Source organism: Ceratotherium simum, chromosome 24 (assembly GCF_057802395.1).
Source record: "Ceratotherium simum simum isolate JZ-2026a chromosome 24, ASM5780239v1, whole genome shotgun sequence".
Lineage (NCBI taxonomy): Eukaryota > Metazoa > Chordata > Mammalia > Perissodactyla > Rhinocerotidae > Ceratotherium > Ceratotherium simum.
This window is the reverse complement of record NC_141923.1, coordinates 44,945,378-44,964,360: the sequence shown is the minus strand read 5'-3', so window position 1 is coordinate 44,964,360 and position 18,983 is coordinate 44,945,378. Positions and strand designations below refer to the sequence as shown.

At 43.9% G+C, this 18,983-nt stretch overlaps 1 protein-coding gene and 1 pseudogene across 5 annotated transcripts in view; both read left to right on the top strand.

Moving 5' to 3' along the window:
- The window catches only part of LOC101406711 (large ribosomal subunit protein uL14 pseudogene), a 52,929-nt pseudogene extending 35,456 nt beyond the window's left edge, over nucleotides 1-17,473 (top strand).
- Nucleotides 17,474-17,526: 53 nt separating this feature from the next.
- Nucleotides 17,527-18,983, top strand: part of TMEM260 (transmembrane protein 260) — a 66,793-nt gene continuing 65,336 nt past the window's right edge. For 3 of the 5 annotated variants that reach the window (XR_015556184.1, XM_087448455.1, XM_087448456.1), the window contains exon 1: nucleotides 17,528-17,783. Coding sequence is in view for 4 of the 5 variants with exons in the window: in XM_087448455.1 (XP_087304581.1) it covers nucleotides 17,624-17,783 (160 nt within the window). In the remaining variant the exon portion in view is untranslated. Of the gene's footprint in view, nucleotides 17,784-18,983 lie in introns of all 5 variants that reach the window. The other 2 variants (XM_087448454.1, XM_087448457.1) reach the window with 2 other exon arrangements.

The following is an 18,983-nucleotide window of genomic DNA, read 5'->3' as shown; positions in this document are numbered from 1 at the left end:
TGCCTGCTGCCCTCGTCTCACGTCCCTGGCAGAGGACCCCTCCCCCAATCTTGGCCCCTCCAGGTAGAGACCAGAGCACAGCCGCAGTATCTGCACCCGGGGCTGCTCATGCTGGGGGGCAGCACTGTGCTCATCAGTGTGATCCCAGCGCATTTTAGCAGCACCTCCTCCTCCCTCAGCCCTCTATTGGCACAGAGCACTGACTCCTCCCCAGGAGAGAGCATCACTGAGACTCGCTCCAGGCACTGTGGCCCTTCAGTCCCTTGTGTCTCCAGTGACTCACAGTCCTTTTTCTCTCGAGCCTTTAAACAGCATCAGATCCAATATAACTTCTTTTCCAGGCGTCAGTTGCTCCAGAAAAGTCTGGACCACTTGTCTCCTAGATGTCTGAGACTCTCTGCTCAGGGTTCAGAGACCACAACCTCTGGGATTCACATTCTCCTTCTGGCCAGAAGGTAGCCCAAGGCCACTTTCAAAGAAGTATGTATCTGGGTCTGCCTGGACAGATGGAGGCCCAGCTCAAGTCCAGCTCTGGAGTCACCCTGAAGCAGATTGGCCATAGAGGGACCAGAGTCCACAGAGCCATCTGAGGTGCCTAGTGTGCCAGGCTTTCCGATGGGGCTGGAGGGACCCCCACAGGTGTCTATGCCCTGTGTGGGGCTTGGTGCTCCCCATCCCTGTGAACCTCAGTGAGATTTGGAGTGGACAGCATTCTAGCCTCCTTCTCAGCAGGGCGGTGGTGGTGAATGCTCTTCAGGTGAGGGTTTCTCTTGCACAGTGGGGACACGAAGAGGTGGCTTGGGAGATTTCAGCTCCACCCCCCACAAGAATCTCCACCTATCCGCTTTCAAAGCCACCCCAAATAAAAGCAGAATCTAAATAAAAGCAGTGCACTTGCGGGGCCGGCCTGGTGGTCTAGTGGTTAAGTTCCCAGTCTCCGCTTCTTGCGGCCCCTGGGTTTGCAGGTTCGGATCCCGGAGGGGACCTGTGCACCACTTATCAAGCCATGCTGTGGCAGGTGTTCAACATATAAAGTAGAGGAAGATGGGCACGGATGTTAGTCCAGGGCCAATCTTCCTAAGCAAAAAGATGAGGATTGGTAACAGATGTTAGCTCAGGGCTAGTCTTACACACACACACACACACACACACACACACACACACACACAAAGCAGTGCACTTGCTATGTAAGTACAGCTTTAAGCCGAGTCATGGAACGAGCAGCCTCTGCAGCCTCCAAGCGGAGCCCCATCCATGTGGACATCCACGAGCTATCTCTCTTCTGGGGTGGCTCCTGAGCAGTCAGTCCTTCAGACTCCCCTTCAGAAACCCAAGGGCGCCACCCCCTACTGGGACTCTAAGGCTACTGGGGCAAAAGAGCACCCTCTGTCCTACTTCTGAGCCCGAGATGCTATCAGGACCAGGAGCCCCCAAAATGCCATGTTTTGTGGTACCTCTCAGAATAACACCTGTGATGATGGTCTGTGTAATAACAAAGCCCCCAAGCCGATCCGACTCTCCTCTTGCCCTCCTGAAGTTCCTTCAGCCTCTGTGGTCACGTGACTTGCAGACACTCTTTGGGCAGAAAAAAACCAACGCAGTCCCAGCATCTACTTGTCACTTGGGCAGCAGCGTGATCCTGTGTGTGGAGAGAGTGCAGGCCCCACATTCCTCAGCTTGTCAGTTGTGTAATCAAGGAGGTTTACACAAAATTTCTCGGCCTCCGTTTCCCTTTTTGTAAAAGAGAGGAGATAGGAGAGCCAGGCTTAGTGTGGCACAGTGCCAGCCCAAAGCCATAATCAGCGCTCTTCACTCAGGTGGAGACTTTGTCAGCCCAGGCGCACTCACTGATCAGCTCACCGCCGAGGGTTCACTCAGTCACGTTCGTCAAAGCTGCCTTGAAAAAGGAAGCGGTGTATTATTCCTTCCTGGGTTTACGTTACTTACCAAACAAGCCATAAATTTCAAAAGCAACAAAGGTTTGACAGACTTGAAAAGAAAAAAGAATTCTGAGATTTACACAAAATAAATTTTCCTATCACAATATTGAGTTTTCACCCCTGAACATATCGTAATATGTTGGCGTTTTTTAATCATTGCTATTATTTAACTGACATTTATTAAATGTACCATGGGAGTTGGAGATATAAAAATGAAAAAAATAATATGGTTCCCACCTCTAAACTACTCACATTCCACCTGAGGATAGAAACACACACCTTGGCATTGTAATGAGAGCTTGTTACATAGAATTTATTGTGCATAATTACGGTTCTTCACAGTTTATGACGATGAACAATATTTGCTAATCTCATACAAAAACACAAATGCACTTATATTTGGGAGTATTTCCCCCTAAAGCATTTTACCCATTCAACACAATGACAGGAATACAGAATATTACGGAAAAACATCAGACTAAAGCCCGGTTCCAGTCCTACCATCAACCAGCCGTGTGGCTCAGGTGAGACGCTTGACCTTCCAGGTGTCTGCTTCCTTATCTGTAAAATGAAGGGTTGCCACTTTAGATCAGTGGGCCCCAGACCAAGCTAATCAACAAGGGCACCTGAGCTATCCAGGATCTACCTGGAACTATTAATTAGAATCCTCAGGGGTGGCCAGGAATTCACATTTTTAAAAAGCTGTGCCAAACATTTCTGATGATCAGCCCAGTTTAAGAAATACCACCTTAGAAAACCGGCCACTCTTGGTCTTTCTTTAACATACTACTCTTCTCACTCTACTTGAAGTATTTCTCTCAAATTCACCCCAATCTCTTCCATCACCTTCTCACTCCTTGCTGAGGGATTTCACAACTGCCCTTTTGCATCTGTCGCCTTAGACACACACCTCTGCTCCTCCTGTGTCCACAGGTCCCTCTTTCCCTGGGAGCCCCACACTGTTCTGACTGCCTCAGTTCCTGCCCCCACAGCTCACTAATGCCCACCGCTGAAGTCACTTATAGGATGAACCCTACCCCCCCACCGCCCACACACCCACACACTCAGGCTCTGAGGCCAACCCAGCCCAACACAAAGGTACTTCAAAAACTAACTCAAGGACTCAGTGTTAAAGCAAGGGCCACAGATGAGAGAGTTGCCCATCGTGGTTAATGTGTGGGCCCTGAGATGAAATACGTGGGTCTGAACTCCTGCTCCACCACTCACTGGCTGTGTGACTTGGGCGAATTACCTGACCTCCCTATAGCTCCCTTTCCTCATCTGTAAAATGAGAATAAAAATGGTGTCTAGCTCACAGGTTGCTGGAATGTAAAATGAGATCATGTGTAACAGCTAACATGTTTTGAGGGCTTATTACCCTGCAGGTGGTGTTCTAAGCATTGTACATGTATTAACGCAGTTCACTGGTGAGGCAGGTCTCAAACTCAGCAGGTAGGCTCGGAGTCTGTGGTCTCAGCCACTACTCTATAACTTATGTAACACACTTGATGAAGTGCCTGGCATACAGTAGGAGTTCAATAAATATTATTTTAAAGAAACTCTGTCCATGTGTTTGTTCTGATTCTGACTCAATTTTTATTTAGGATTCAGAATCTGGGCTCTTTCTTTCTACATTATGACTATTCCTTTATCTTATAGTCCAGTTGCAGCCAGACTCTGCATTGTTCTCTGTGACTCCATCTACTTACCCAGTTCCCCCCACTCCGGAGAGCTCCCTCATGTGAGGCCTTCCTTCCTAATCCCTGTGTCTTTAACCCCACACACTCTTTCTGCTCTTCTTCCGCCATCATCCTGGGAAGGACATGACTGTACTAGCCTGACGGAAGATGGAAGACCCATGGAGGAGAATTAAGTCATCAGTCCTCCAAGCCCAAGCCATCCTAGACCAGCTAGCAGCCAACAGGTCCTCAGACACATGAGCAAGTTCAGCCAAGATCAGCTGAGTCACCATGCCAATTTCCCCAGATTCGTGAGCAATCATAAACCCTTCTTGTTGTATGCCTCTGAGGTTAGTGTTTTGTTACATGGCATTATTGAAGTAAAAGATGACTGGTACATAAATGTTAATGTCATTTAGTCATCCATCACTTGGATGCAATAACAAAAACCAGAATGTGGGAAATCCTACAGGATGAATAATCCAGTTTCTTCTCTTGTCCTGTAGAATTCCCCACGTTCTGGAGGGAGAAATACTATAGATTAAAGGAGACTTAAGAGACATATGAGCAAAAGCAATGTCTGGATCTTATATGAACCTTAATTCAAACAAACCTGCTATTTAAAAACGTTTATAAGACAACCAGGGAAATTTACCTTTAACAGAATAGTTGGTAATATTAAGAAATTATTGCTAATTTTTAGGTATTATAATGATAATATAGTTACGTTTTTGAAAAAGAGACCATATCTCTGAGAGACACATGCTGAAACATTTATGGATGAAATGATGTCTAGGATTCTCTTTAAAATAATCCAGTGCAGCAAAAAAGTAGGAGAGGGGTATTGATGAAACACAATTAGTCACATATTGATAAGTGTTGAAGCTGGGTGATGAGTACTAGAGGTTCATTATACTATTCTCTCTAGTTCTGTGTATGCTTGAAATTTTCCATAATAAAAAGAAAGAAAAGAAGGAAGGAAGGAAGGGAGGGAAATAAGAATAGGACAGTGAAGAATAAGAAGCAATTAGAAATCATGAAAGTTAAAAATACAGTTGATTATAGATACCATTAAAAATATTCATTAAGTAGACTGCCTGTTTTTAACTGAAGAGATAATAAGTAAATTGGAAGAAAGAACTAAGTAAATCTCTCAAAACGTAGCTCAGAAAGGTAAGAAATGGAAAATATGTAAGAGATGTAGAAACAAGGAGAAGCCCAACTGGAGTTCCAGAAGAAAAGGAAAGATAACATGATAGAGACAGAATCTTGAAAAGATAACGGCTAACAATTTTTCAAAGCTAAAAGACCTGAATCTCCACATTGAAAAGAAAAAATGAGTGCCAAGCAGAATAAATTTACAAATATCTATGCCCAGATACATCACAGAAAATTTAAAAAACAAGAAAGACGAAGAAAAAACCCCAAAAGCTGCCAGAGAGAAAAGGCAAAGTAACTAAAGGAATGACAATTTGATTAATAACAGGTTTCTCATCAATAGATGTCTGGAAAAACAGGGCAATAAAAGTGCCGAGGGAGAAAATGATGAATCTAAAATTCTATACCCAGCTAAATCATCATTCAGAATCAGGGTGAAGGAAAAGACAAGGTCAGACATTCAGAGATTCAGAAACTACTGAAAGATGTATTTCAGAAAAAAAGAAAAAATGAGCCCAGAAGGAAATGGCAGGATGAAAGAAATAATAGTGGAAAAAATTTTAAAAATCTAAGTATTGCCTGAAAAAGCACCTGCATTTAAATATGAATATTATAATGCACCTAATTCCGTTTTTCTTCGTCTCCACCACCATTGTTCTGGTTAGGACCAAAGCCGTCTGTCACCTCGATCACTCCTGTGCTTACTCCCAACCACTTTCCCTGCCTCTGTTCTTACTTGCCTTTCTTCTTCACTCTGCAGCCAGAGTGAACTTGCTAAACATAGACCATACAATCCTTTGGCAGTTTCCTAACATTTTCAGGATAAAGTTCTTGGGATTATGTGTGTGACCAGATGAATAGGACGCCAGTTTGAGTTTTGTTTTTGCTCCTCTAAGTATTTTTCGTTCTCCATCCCAAGAAGGGAGTCAGATCCTCACGTTCTCTTGGGTCTGTGTTGGAGAACAGAAAGGAGAGGTAACCAAGAAGACAACTCCAGGCCCGGCTTTTGTTTGTGACATTTGGGCTCATCAATGTTGGCTCATCCCAGAGAGGGAGAGGAAGGGCACAAGAGTTGAGGGTATAAGACACAGGAGTAACCAAACTAGAGGGGTGAGAGATTTCCAGAGATAAGAGACCAGGTTCTCAAAGGTTTTCAAGGAGGTGGAGACCTAGATTCACTTGTTAGCAACACTTCACACTAATGATTGATGGAGGATGCTGGAGTGAGGTAGAGGGAACAGGATGGGGATACATACATAGAGAGGCATCTGTTTGGCATCCAGGGGGAAAGTCTCTGCAGGACCAAACCTGGCACTGGCATTGATGGCACGTGCCTTCAAGGGACCATGTGAACTGGACAAGGAGCACATCAGCAGAGGCCACCATGAAGATTAAGCCCAGAATGTGGCTTGACTTTTCTTACCTTATTTTTCTCACGTAAAAAATGAGGATATTGTGAGAATGAAATAAAATATTCTAGGTCAAGTGCTTAGGAGCCAGCCTGGCACAGAGTAAGCACTCAACAAATGCTGGTTATTATTCACTTCAAAAACATCAGTTGGCTATCTACTTTGTGCCAGGCTGCATGCACTGGTAAACAATTATAAGTATGGCAGGCATTATTATTCAATTGATATTTTTGAAGTGAATAATAATAATAACCATCATTTCTTGAGTGCTTACTCTGTGCCAGGCTGGCTGCTAAGTACTTGACCTGGATTATTTTATTTAATTCTCACAATATCCCCATTTTATAGATGGGAAAAACAAGGCAAGAAGAGTTAAGCAATTTGCCCAGCTGGTAAGTGATGGAGGTGGGATTTGAACTCAGGCAGTCTAACTCCAAAGCCCATGGACTTAACCACTGCCCTGTAGTCCTGAAAGGAGCATGGCTCCTGGTAGGTTAGGTACCACCGTGTTTCTGAGCTCTTACAAGACTACCATCGTGCTGAGAGGCCCATGTCACAGTTGAGGGCCGCCTCCCGCAGTCCCTACCTGCTGTCTGCTCCCAGCACTGCTGCTCCTGCCGCCTTCCTCTGTCTGCAAACATGTGCGCTTCATGTGCTGCCCTTGTAGCTAAGGCAGTACCTTCCAAGGTAAAGACTCCAGAACCCACTAAAGCCATCTTCTTTCATATGCACAGAGGAGAGAGGTCTCATTTGTCCCTTAGGTAGTGTATTTGAAGCTTAATAATAACTGTTGATGAACGGGCCCTGGGCTGACTCCACTGATTTACAGTCAGCTTATTCAAAATGTCCTGAGCCCAACCTCGTGATTCAACCAAATGATGCACTCCACATGGGGCATTCCCACAGTGACACAAAACCCTTTTATTGGGAAACCCTTTTATTGTGGAAAAATAGAACACTAGGAATGGCATTAACTTCCTGACACCTGATAGAAGTCTCACATATTCAGACATTCTTCATCTCAGCTTATCTTTGGCTTCAAGTGGACTTGCTCTTACCATCCTTCCAAGATGAGGATTCAACTCTCAGCATCCTTTCCTTTCCCATCTGGGGAGAGACAAGCAGTAGGGATGGATCTAGGGCGTCATCTAACAGAGTGTAATGCCAGCCCCAGAAGCCTTGGTGTATGTGGGGCTCAGACCTCCAGAAGTATCCCCGCTTCCTACTCTATCAAGCTCCCATCCTTATGGGAGCTCCCCTCTTTCAGAGAAAAGCCAGTTTCCCACTGGGCTCTGTTACCTGAGAAGTAAGGGGTTTCTTCCTCACTCATCCTGTTTACTCCTAAGACCCAAGCAGAAGAAAGATGACCCATCTTATCTTACTTGGGAAGACAAATTTAACCAAGATGCTCTTCTGATGAGTTGTGAAACACTAAGTTGTCTTTTGACTTTCAAAATATTTTGAGCCACTATTTGCCTTCTTCTAAACCCCAACTGTTAGTATGTGGCTATTTTCTAAAGGGGAAGAAAAGTATCAGTCTCAGAAAATCATTAAAATACAGTCTGACACGTATTTTACTTTTTTATTCCCAACTTCCAAGATTAGATCACTATAAGCAAACTGACACTTCTGGAGACAACCTCTCCAACTTTGGTGATTAGCGTGGCTGAGTGACTAATCACAGAATTTCAGGTCAGGGAAAAGTAAAGAGTGGGATCACAGCCTGACTGGCATTGGGGTCTGAGGCTACTGATCCTCAGAAAGCACCATCCAGGGACTCCCTTCCTGCACCCAGAGAAACCATTGCATAGTCCAGAGTGGGTGAACTTTAACTATATGTGGAAATTAATACTTGTATGCATATGTATGAAAATATTTATTTTATCAACTATGTTAAACTCATTACCATGTTACATATCTATCCTTTGGTAATTTTTCTTTAAATGTTGAAATCACCATCCCAGGAAACCTGAGAGAGAAGAAAATACACTAGACTGGGAGTCAAGTACTAGATCATTAACTATGCTTGTGGTTCAGAGTTTGTAAACCCTGTCATATGGAAGGTCCTTTATTCTACTAACCAAATGCCTTTGATGACTTTGGGTATGCTAGTTTGGGCAAGCTAACATGCGGTGCATACGAGGGGGGAAGATTTGAGAGTTTGCAGAGGCAATTTTGGGAGAGAGACGGATGAGGAGGAGAGCGAGTAGGAAGTTGAGGTGACGGCTGTTTGTTGAACACTTCTTCCCATTCTACTAGAACTCAGCTTGTTTGGCATGAGTGGATTTCTACGGAAAACGGAGAAACGGCCGAATTGGGCTGATGCAGCATGATTGAAGAGTTAGAGACAAAGTGGAACATGGTAGCAAGATTGCCCACCCTGGAAATATTGAGAAGGAGTTTGGACTTCCATACTCCATGGAACTGGGTGTTTTACCCAATTAGACTAAGTCTCTAGGGAGCAAAGAGCTTCCCAGATCACATCTAGGCTGCAAGTGAATGGTTTGTTTCTCTCATATATTTTCATTTCTAGCGAATTAACTTTGAAATTGAAGTAGAAAAGTATGAGTTTTACTTGCTCTATTATAAAATGATATCCTAGAGTGTTTCTTCTAAATGTTAGATAATAATAATAATAGTGAATATTGATTGTGGCTCACAATGAGCCAGGCTTTGTTCTTTTTATTATTTTACTTATGCTTTAGAACAAACTTATGAGGATGGCACTATTGTTATTCTCATTTTTCAGATGAGCAATTGGAGGGCCAAAGAAGTTAAGAAACTTGTTCAAGATCACAAAGATAATTAGTAGAAGCAGGATTTAACACGAGCTTCTCTCTGAACTATTAAACGCTTAATATCATATAAGTGCCATAATTACTTTCTAAATTACCCTGTATAGTTATACGCATCTTAAATTTCCTTTGTCATTTGATTTATATGGCAGGTCTGTTTAGGACAGATCTTCCTTAGGGTGGTTGGGTTAGATATAATCTTTTCTAAAAACAATGGCAAAGTTTCATTTCCCCTCTACAACCTTTCTATTGTCAATTATCAAATACTTTTTGAGTACTTATGTCTAGGTACTATGCTAGCCACTGGGATAAATCGGACAATCCTAGTATTCAATATTCATTTTCAATATGATAGACACTTTTTAATATCATCATCTTTACTCAATGTAAAAAATTCATTATTTGAACCTGAATTAGAACAAGAAGATTTGGAAAACAGCATGAACCATGAAAAACTCTAGTTGAATTATTCAGGTACAAGCTCACCAGATTTTGAAACAGTAGTACCACAATATTTGTTACAAGACTCTTCTGTATTGGGGCCAGACACTTCTTTTCCTAAATGCATACTGTGTTAATGTTTTGAATTTTCTAGCCATCCTGCCTCAGATGTGTTTTCTTTGCTCAAACAGAAAAAAATAATATTCACTCCATATATTTTGTTTATTTTTGTATCAAGGGTCTTTTTGGAGGATATATTAAAGATGGCTATAAATTCTTTCCTATCCCCTTTCATAGATGGAGTCTAATTCTCTTTGTCTTGAATCTGGGCTGGCCTTAGTAACTTAGTAAATTGTAAGTGGCCCAGTAACATTCTGGGCCTTCTGAGGTCAAGTCATTAAACAAAAAACCCCAAAAAACCCTGCAGCTTCTGCCCTGGCCTCTTTTAAGTCTTTGGGAAACTCGAGCAGGTAATAAGTTCAAGGACCCTGAGATCGCAATGCTGAAGAAGCCGCATGTGACCACTCAGATCAAAAGTGTCAGCCCAGTCTAGCATTCCCGCCATCCCCAACAAGGCATCAGACATGTTATGAAGGCATCTTGGACCTTGCAGACCATTTACCACCAAGTGACCTCAGTCAATAACACACAAAGCAAAAGAATCTTCCAGCTGAGCCCTGTCCACATTTCTGATCCACAAAATTGTGAGATACAATGAATGGTTGTTATTATATGCCACTAAGTTTTGAGATAATTTTTAACAGAAAAACAGTTAACTGGAACAAAGATTTTCAAAATACTTTATAAACATTTAATTTCTCTAATATGGGTAAAATCATATTTATAAATTGAAACAGAATGGCTAAATAAGAGAATTTTAAAACGTAATTCAAATAGAAAACTGATTTAGTGCAAACATTTATATAGCTCCTACTATGTTTCAGGCTTTTCATATACATTATAATCTCTAATTCAATAAAGCTATGGTTTTGGCTTTTTTTCATTCTCATTTGTTCCTTTACAAATATTTGCCTATTCTTTATCAAAGTAATACAATGCACATGGAAAAATATATAATAGTATGAAACAACTTAGAATGAAAGCAATATTTCCCATCCTGCATTTCGCCTCCCCTAGACTCCCTTCTCAGAAGTAATCACTTTAAACCTTTTCTGGTTTGGGTTCTTTTCATGATTACCTCCCTAAATAATAGGGCTTTAGAATGATCTGTTGATTTATCAGTTTAAGACATTATCTGTTGAGTCCCCAGAAAGAATGAGGATTTGGTTCATTGCTACAATCCTCACCTCCACTTCTAATTTTGAGAGTTATTAGGTTAACTTTTCTAATTGTTTACTTTTGTGACTTTCAGTAATATTCCTCTTTATGTGATATCTTAGACTTTTGTTTTTAAAAATTGGTTCATTAAAACTTTGAAGAATACTGATAGACACCAGACTATGAAACCAAGTATTCATTTTTGCCAAAGATCTGGAGAATAATTCATAAAATTTATGTTCAAAAAGTAAATTGGCTTCAGGAGAGAGTTTAGTACTCTATTACATTAGATCACCAGAAGGGATTTTGAAAGAAAATTTACTTTCATGCTGAAACGTATCTTCCTTGAGTATAAAACACCCCCATATAATCACTTATATTACACGGAACTAAAACGATGCAGGAAAATTCATGAGTTATCACATGCTATCTAGGATAATATTCTGGTTAGCATTCATTACAAAACTGTCTGTTAGATAACTGCTCCATAATCTTTCTTCCTTCCTGTCTACTTTTTATATTGTGGAATATATCACATAGATAGAAGAGTGCAAAAAACATTTATGAGGTTTAAAGAATAATTATAAAGGAAATACCCATGTAGCCCCCGCTCAAGTCAAGAACAGAAACGTTGACAGCACCATAAACATTGGCCTACACGTTCGCCTCCCCAGTCACAGCCCCACTCACCCCCAGAGGTAACTATCATTATCCAAACATCTGTGATGATGATTTTCAATTTTCCTTATAGTTTAAAACTCTGTGGATACATCTCTAAACAATTTAGTTTAGTTTCACTGTCTTTCAACTATAAACAGCTAGAATCATTCTACACGTATCATTTTATCACTTGCTCTGTTTGCTCAGTATTTCTTGTGAGAGTCATCCATATTATTCCATGGGAGCTAGCTGTAGTTTGTCCATTCTTTTTGCTGTATAGTATTTCATTCTATAAATACATCAGGGTTTATTTCTCCAGTCCGTTGTTGATGGGTGTTTGGGGCTCTTATGAACAATACTGCTATGAACATTTTGTGTCTGTTTCCAGATACAAACCTTGGTACAAACCTGGAGTGGAATTGCTGGGTTACAGGCTCTGCAGATCTTTGTCTTTACTAGAAAAATGTCTATTTTCCAAAGTGGCTTTACCAGTTTACACTCCTGCTAACATTTCCATTGTTCCACATAGTCGCCAACGTCATATATAGTGAGACTTTCATTTTTGCTAACCTGGTAGGTATGTGATATCCCATTGTGGTTTTAATTTGCATTTCTCCGATTGCTAATAAAGTTGAACACATTTTCATGTTTACTGACAATCTAGGTCAAATTATATGAATATCTTATAGATTTTTTGATACATTTTGATATAGACTTTTTGAAATTTTGATAATTTTGTAGCTAAATTGCCCTCTAAAATGTTATAACAAATTCCTTTATAACCAATACTCTATAGATAGTAAACATCTTTGATAATTGGAAGGGGAAAAATGGCTTTTCCTTGTTTTTATTTCAAATTCCTTGGGTTACACGTATATTTGAACGTTTAAAATTATTTTTCTAAGGCACTTAACAGGGATATTTGTGTCTTTTTGTATTGTCCTGTTGTAGATGGTTTATTGGATAGTATTCCAGCTATCGATTTTCTAATCTAAAGTTTCGAATCTAAACTTTCACAGATATTAGTAAGATTAAGACACATTTGACTTTAAGTGGAGTTTTGGGGGACAATGACTTCTAAATGATAACTTTTTAAGGCAAATTTTAGTGCATTTATGTCTGTGAAGTTGCTCAGAAAGAATAAAACAAAGGAGAGTGACTCCTGCTTCCAGAAAGATGGAGTAGACACACTTTCCCCTGCTAAGTACAACTAAACAACCTGGACAGTACATATAAGATGAACATAAGACTGAAAGGTGGAGAGGTGAAGGCAGACCAGACAGGAGTTTTGAAACCTGAAGAAGGACATGGTGGTGAGTTCCCTGGGCTTTCTTTTTGCCTCATGTATCCCAGGTTGGGTGCTAGAGAAGCTGGCAACCCAGAGATGCCAACAGGCACAGACAAAAAAAGCCCCAAAGAAAGCCTGCTTTCTCTCTGGTCAAAAGACAAGGAAAGGAGCAAGACAGATACATTTAGAAAATAACCTCTCTACTGTAGCCAAAAACCAAAGAAAAACTGTGGTCCTACCCCCACCCATTCCAGCAAAGTCTGAGTGGGAAGTCTAGACTTCCACCCTCTCCATATGGCCCAACACACCCACCAGGGTGATGCCTAAGAAGGCTGAGGAGGGAGCCAGAACTTTCATCCTGGCTAGCTAGTAATGAAGCCCCTCTTCTCCATGGTGTCAGTGGAGGCCACGTGGGGAGCCTAGATTTCCACCACCCAGCAGTAATGAGGTGCCACTCTCTCTCCTTGCTGGGGTGGTGTCAGATGGAGCCTGAAGGAGAGTCAGGACTTTCACCAGCACCCCAAAAAAGGAGGCCACTTCCCTGCCCTGACTCCTCTTCACTGTGGTATCAGCAGCAGCCACATGAGGAGCAGTAACAAGGCACTCCTACCCACCCCCAGCTAGGGAGGAATCAATGGACACCCAGTGGGGAGCTGGAATGCCCACCTCTGCCCAGCTGTAATGAGGAGCCACTCCCTTGGGTGTCCATAAGGGCTAGGTGCTGGCCATAGTGCCAGGAAGACTTTGCTTTCCCTGGGGAACTAAGAGGCCACACAAATGATCCTGTTTCTCTTTTGTTTTGTTTCCATGACTCACAGAGCCAAATTTGGGATGCCATCGGCCCACACATCTGTGTATTTAGTTCTCCTCAATCTGATGTTCTATTTCTAATTTACGTGTTCTCTGGTGTTGAATTTGCATTACATATACTGTGATGTTCTTTGTATGTGTCAATTTGGCTTGGCTATACCCCCAGTTTTTCAGTCAAAAACTAATCTAGATGTTGCTGTGAAGATATTTTGTAGCTGTGATTGAAGTCCGTAATGAGTTGACTTTAAGACAGGGAGATTACCCCAAATAATCTGAGTAGGCATGATTCAATCAGTCAAAAGGCCTTAGGAGCAGAGCTGAGGGTTTCCTGATGAAAAAGAAATTCCGTCTGTGGACGGCAAGCAGCTTCACCCCATGCCCAAGAGTGCCAGCCTGCCCTTCCTGATGGCCTGCTCTACGGATTTCAGATTTGCCTAGCCAGCCTCCACAATCAATGATACAATTCTTTCCAATAAATCTCCTAATATATATCTCATACTAGTTCTGTTTCTCTGCTTGGATCCTAAATGATACACGTATTTTTCTATTTTACTTTATGTATTATAGTAGCTGTCTCTAACCCATTGTGGAATGAAGCAGAGCACACATAATAGGTAAATACTCCTTGTATATTTTACTAGTCTACCCAAAGATCAATTGGGCATGTGTTGCCTCAATTTCCCACTTCTCTAATATTTTCCATCTTCATCACATATCTTCTTTCCTCCTTGGTCCCATCCCCTGCAGCCTCCTCTACACCTTTACTTCTTCACTCTCTCTCTCCAAATATTCCCTTGGATTACAAAAACCTCATTTGACACTTCAATCCCTGTGAATTTCCATACTACTTCTCTCTTCCCCTTCACTGCCAAACTTCTTGTAAATGTATTCTATTTTCTCTTCTTCTATTTCCTCACTTCTTAGCCTCTATTACTTGGTTTCCATATCTACTACTCTAGGAATTCACCTCTTGAATTTTCAAGGTTCAAATACCTCCAGGTCAGCAAATCTAACTACAGCAGGGCCTGCTAGTTACCTCCCAATAACTGTTCTCCCCTTCTTCCTTTGTAATAGAATCCCGGAAATCTGTCTAGCTAAAAAGGTATGTTTCTCAGCTGCCTGTGCCCCTAGCAGTGGCCTGTTACTCAAGTGTGGCCAATGAGATGTGACAGAATTGTGGAATGGCATTTCCAGAACACTCTTTAAAAGGACGGGGCATGCTCTTCTCTTCCTTTCCTTTCCCTTTCTTCCTCAAATACAGATGTAATGTCTGAAACATTAGCAGCATCTTGGATCAGGAGATAATCTTGAGGATGTAAGCTGAGTGGGATGGTGCAGAAAGATATAAGGACCTCAGTTTTGTCCTTAATGACATCAAGGACTTGCCAAACCAGTGTTGGACTGACTTCTTCCTTACTTCTTTTACATAAGAGAATAAATGCTTGCATGTTTAAGCCACTGTAGCAGGGTCTTTGTTACTAGTAGCTAAATGCAACCCCTGACAAATACACCCACGGTTCATCATTGTTCACTTATTCATTCGTTACATAAATATTTGTTAAGTGTTATTTTAGGCATGGGTATACAGGGGAAATAAGACAGACAAAGTCCTCCAGGTTTGAAATGCCGTTTAGACATAGAAATGGAGAAATCATAGGGCAGTTGCATTAAAATTAAAAAACAAAAAACTGTAGCTTACAGGAGAGAATTATGGTATGTAGCTTTGAAATGTATCAGCCTATAGTCACTATTTAAAGTTTCAATAAAATCACCTTAGGAAAGAAGGCAGAAAGAGAGAGATTACTTCTACAACTCAGCTGTGGCACACTCTAATGTTTGGAGGTCTCACAGAAGCCGAGCCAGGGCGGAGAGGCCAGTGGTAAAAGGAAAGCCAAAGGAGCATGCTCTCTCTGAAGCCTGGAGGAGAAAGGTTGCAGGGTGGAGGGAGGAGTCAGCATGAGCACCGCGAGGTAGAGTCAGGCACAGACAGAACTGGCTGTTCTCCTCCTCACAGGAGATTAACCGTGAAGCTAATGAAGCTTAAGTGTCACAGCCCATCACTAGCACAGGCTCCTTCCGATGCCTGTACCTAATTTTGTACCTGAAGTTTTGCATTCTTTGCTTAGAAGATTCTGCAAATTGCATAATCTCCAGCCCCATAAAACCTAGATGTGCCTCTCTTCATCGTCCTTCACCTCTCTGTGACAACCTGACCACATATTCTTCATTGACGTTGTTTCTTCCTTAGCTTCTTGTGATACTGCACTCTCTTCCACAGTTCTCTCCTCTGCTGCTGCCATTCCCTAAATGAAGATATGAGCTAACATTTGGCCTCAACCTTGTTCTCGCTACACTTTGCCTTTGCCAACTTATTCATTCATCTCATCCTTACATGAACAACTCTCAAATTCATACTTCCAGTGCTGATCTGTACCTCCCAAACATGGGGCAAAGAATTATGCCCTTTTAAAAGTAATTTGCCATGATAAAAATATATCTTTTTATAAAGCTCATGAGCAAAAGATGAAATGGATGAAAAGGTTAAGAAGTATGTACTTGGCTCAGTCAACATTAATCACTAGCATGCTCTTTCAGGAAGAACTAGAAGGCGGCCTGTCTTAGTAATCTATTGCTAAGTAATAAATTACCCCAAAATTTAGTGAACCCAAACAACGTGTATTATCTCACGGTTCTGTCGGACAGCACTCTGGGTGAGCCTTAGCTGGGTCCACTGCAGCAGGGTCTCTCACAGGCTGCAATCAAAGTCTTGACGGGTGTTACAGTCATCTCAAGGCTCACACATAGAAGGATCCCTCCCTAGCTCTCTCGCAGGGTGTAAGCCAGACTCAGTTCCTTGCCGTGTGGACCTCTCCATAAAGCAGCTCACAACATGGTTGGTAGTTTCATCCAAGTGAGCAGGTGAGGTAGTGCCCACAAGAGGGAATGCAAGAAAGATGAAAGTCAGTCTTTTATAACCGAATCTCAAAAGCAAGATTCCTCCATCACTTTTGCCATATTCTAGCAATAGAAACGAGTCACTAGGTCCAGCCCACACACAAGGGGAGAGGATTACACAAGGGAGTGAATACCAGGAGTCAAGGATCATTGGGAGCCATTTTAGGAGCAGCCTACCACACAGCCCGTTCCCTACAGAAACTCATGATACAGCTGAGAAGCGTTATGTGAGTACCTGAGGAAGACTAAGGGATGCCGGCACAATGACCGCCAGTCTATGCAGGTGGATGTTAGTTACTCTGCAGCTGAGACACTTGTTCCTGTCAGATTGCTTGTAACACGTTTTAGATTGCCACTGATCTTCAGTGTATTTTGAGACGCATTCCACGGAGGTTGCCCTCCTCCCCTCTACTCCTGAATAATTGCTATAATGATGTAAAATGTAAGCTTAAAAATCCTACTGATAGCCGTGCTATGTGGTTGTCCGGTAGTCCCCATTGTTTTTTGCATTGCAGTTAATTAAACACTAAAACACTTACTAAAGTATAGTGTCTCCGTTTCATTTCCCACTTTGTGGTCAGAGCTCCACCAACATACCTCTCTTCATTAAAGTAGGGGGCAACTTTATCACGATATGAGTTACTTCATAGAGAAAATATTTCTCATCTGCCGAGTTTTCCTCTTGCTATAAGAAAAAAAAATAGACCAACTAGTTTTATTTTAATCTCTCTGAAAGTAACTCAGCAATCTACTAGTTAGCACACGGGCTTATAATTAATCTTAATAAACATGCGATTAATGCCTTTCTAGGCTTCCTTTGCACAGCCTGCGCGCACACTTCCCTCGCTTCAGCAGTTCGGGCTCCGGCCGGCGATCTGCCCTTCCGTGTAGTTCCACCCCACACCGCAGGGGGCAGAGGCAGCCCGTGCTCGCTCCCGGCTTCCGACCCTGCTTCCGTCTCCTTCAGACCCGACCAAGTCAGTGCGCCGGGGGGAGCGGCCATAGAGACGGCGGCCCTGGGCGCTGCGGGAACGTCCCGGCCCGGCTCTGGCGAGGCTAGCATCCCCCCGCCCGGCGGAGAGAGGGACGGCCCGGCCCGCAGGCCCGACCCGGAAGCCGCCGCGCGGGCCACGCTCGCCTCTCGCCGGGACAGTGTGCGCCGCCCCGCGTGCCCTGGCGGCCGGCTGTCCGTGCTCGGCCCCACTGGCCCATGGGTCTCCGTGGCGATGGCGGGGGCCTGGCCCGGGGACGGGCGGCCCGGGCGCGGCCGCGGCGCTCCAGGGGCCTCGGCGGCGGCCTGGCCGTGTTCGGGGCGGTGGCGGCCGTGTTCACCGTCACGCTGCCGCCCTCGGTGCCGGGGGGAGACTCGGGTAAAGTACGCGCAGGCCGTCCCCCGTCCCGCCCCGCCCGTCCACACGCTTCCCGCCGGGCCGGGCGGCTCGCGCCTCCTTCCCCGCCTGCGCCCGGTGCGCGGGCTGTGTGTCCGTCCTGTGACCGGGCTCCTCAGCCCTCAGGCGTCCGGGCGGGCTCCCGGCCGCTCCACTCCCCGGCTCCTTCTCCGGGCCTGTGTTTGCTCCCCGGGCCCGCGTGGTGCGCCGAGGCTCCCCCTGAGCCCTCACTGCGTGTCGCCGGGAGGGTCGCGGGGGCGGCGAGCAGGCCTCGCGGAGAGTGTCCTAGGGCCGGGCAGCCGTGCGCGACTACCGGCGGACGGCCGCGCGTTGAGCGGTGAGAGCTGGATGGAGAGGGAGAGGGAAACGGAGCGAGGGCGGGCCGGCACGGCGCTTCCCCACGGCTCCCGAGGAGAGGCCTCTGAGGAGCGGGTATTTCAGTTGAAACCTGAATGTGGAACAGGAACCAGCCCTGCAGAACATTTAGGCCAGAACACTTAAAAGAGTGGAAGGCAGCTGCAGCTTCCAGCAGGCTGCTTCTCTGAAGAAGAAAAGCATGGCTCGTGGGCCACTTAAGTCACAGGAATAATTGTTATACATTTAGGGTGAGAAACAAGATCCAGGTTTTGTTCTTGGTTTTGATTGGCTGCCAAATTAAGTGACCCTCCAATAATGCCTAATAATGGCCAGTAATATTGTCAGAATAGTAACTTCGGGTGGTGAATCTATAGATTGAAAACACTGAGTGCACTAGTTATCTTTTGCTGCAGGACAAGATACCCCGAAACTGAGGGACTTAAAACAGCAAACGTTTACCGTCTCACGTGTTCGGTGGCTCAGGAGTCTGAGTGCGGTTTAGCTGGGTGCGCTTACCAGGGTCAAGTTTGCTGTCAGGGCGTGGGCTGGGGCTGCAGTCCTCTCAGCTCCCTGGAGGAGGATTCGCTTCTAAGCTCAATCCAGTTCTCTGCCAAGTGGGTCCCTCGCTAAGCTGGCTTCTGTCGAGAGGAAGAGATGGCACCTCTGTCTGGAGCCTCTGTCATTTCGTAAGCTAATCTTGGAAGTGATATACCGCTGCCCTGTTTTATTCTTGACAGTTAGTCAATAAATCCAGCCGTCGCTCAAGGGGGAGAGGATCACACAGTGAGAATACCAGGAGTTGGGGATCACTGGGGGCATCTTCAA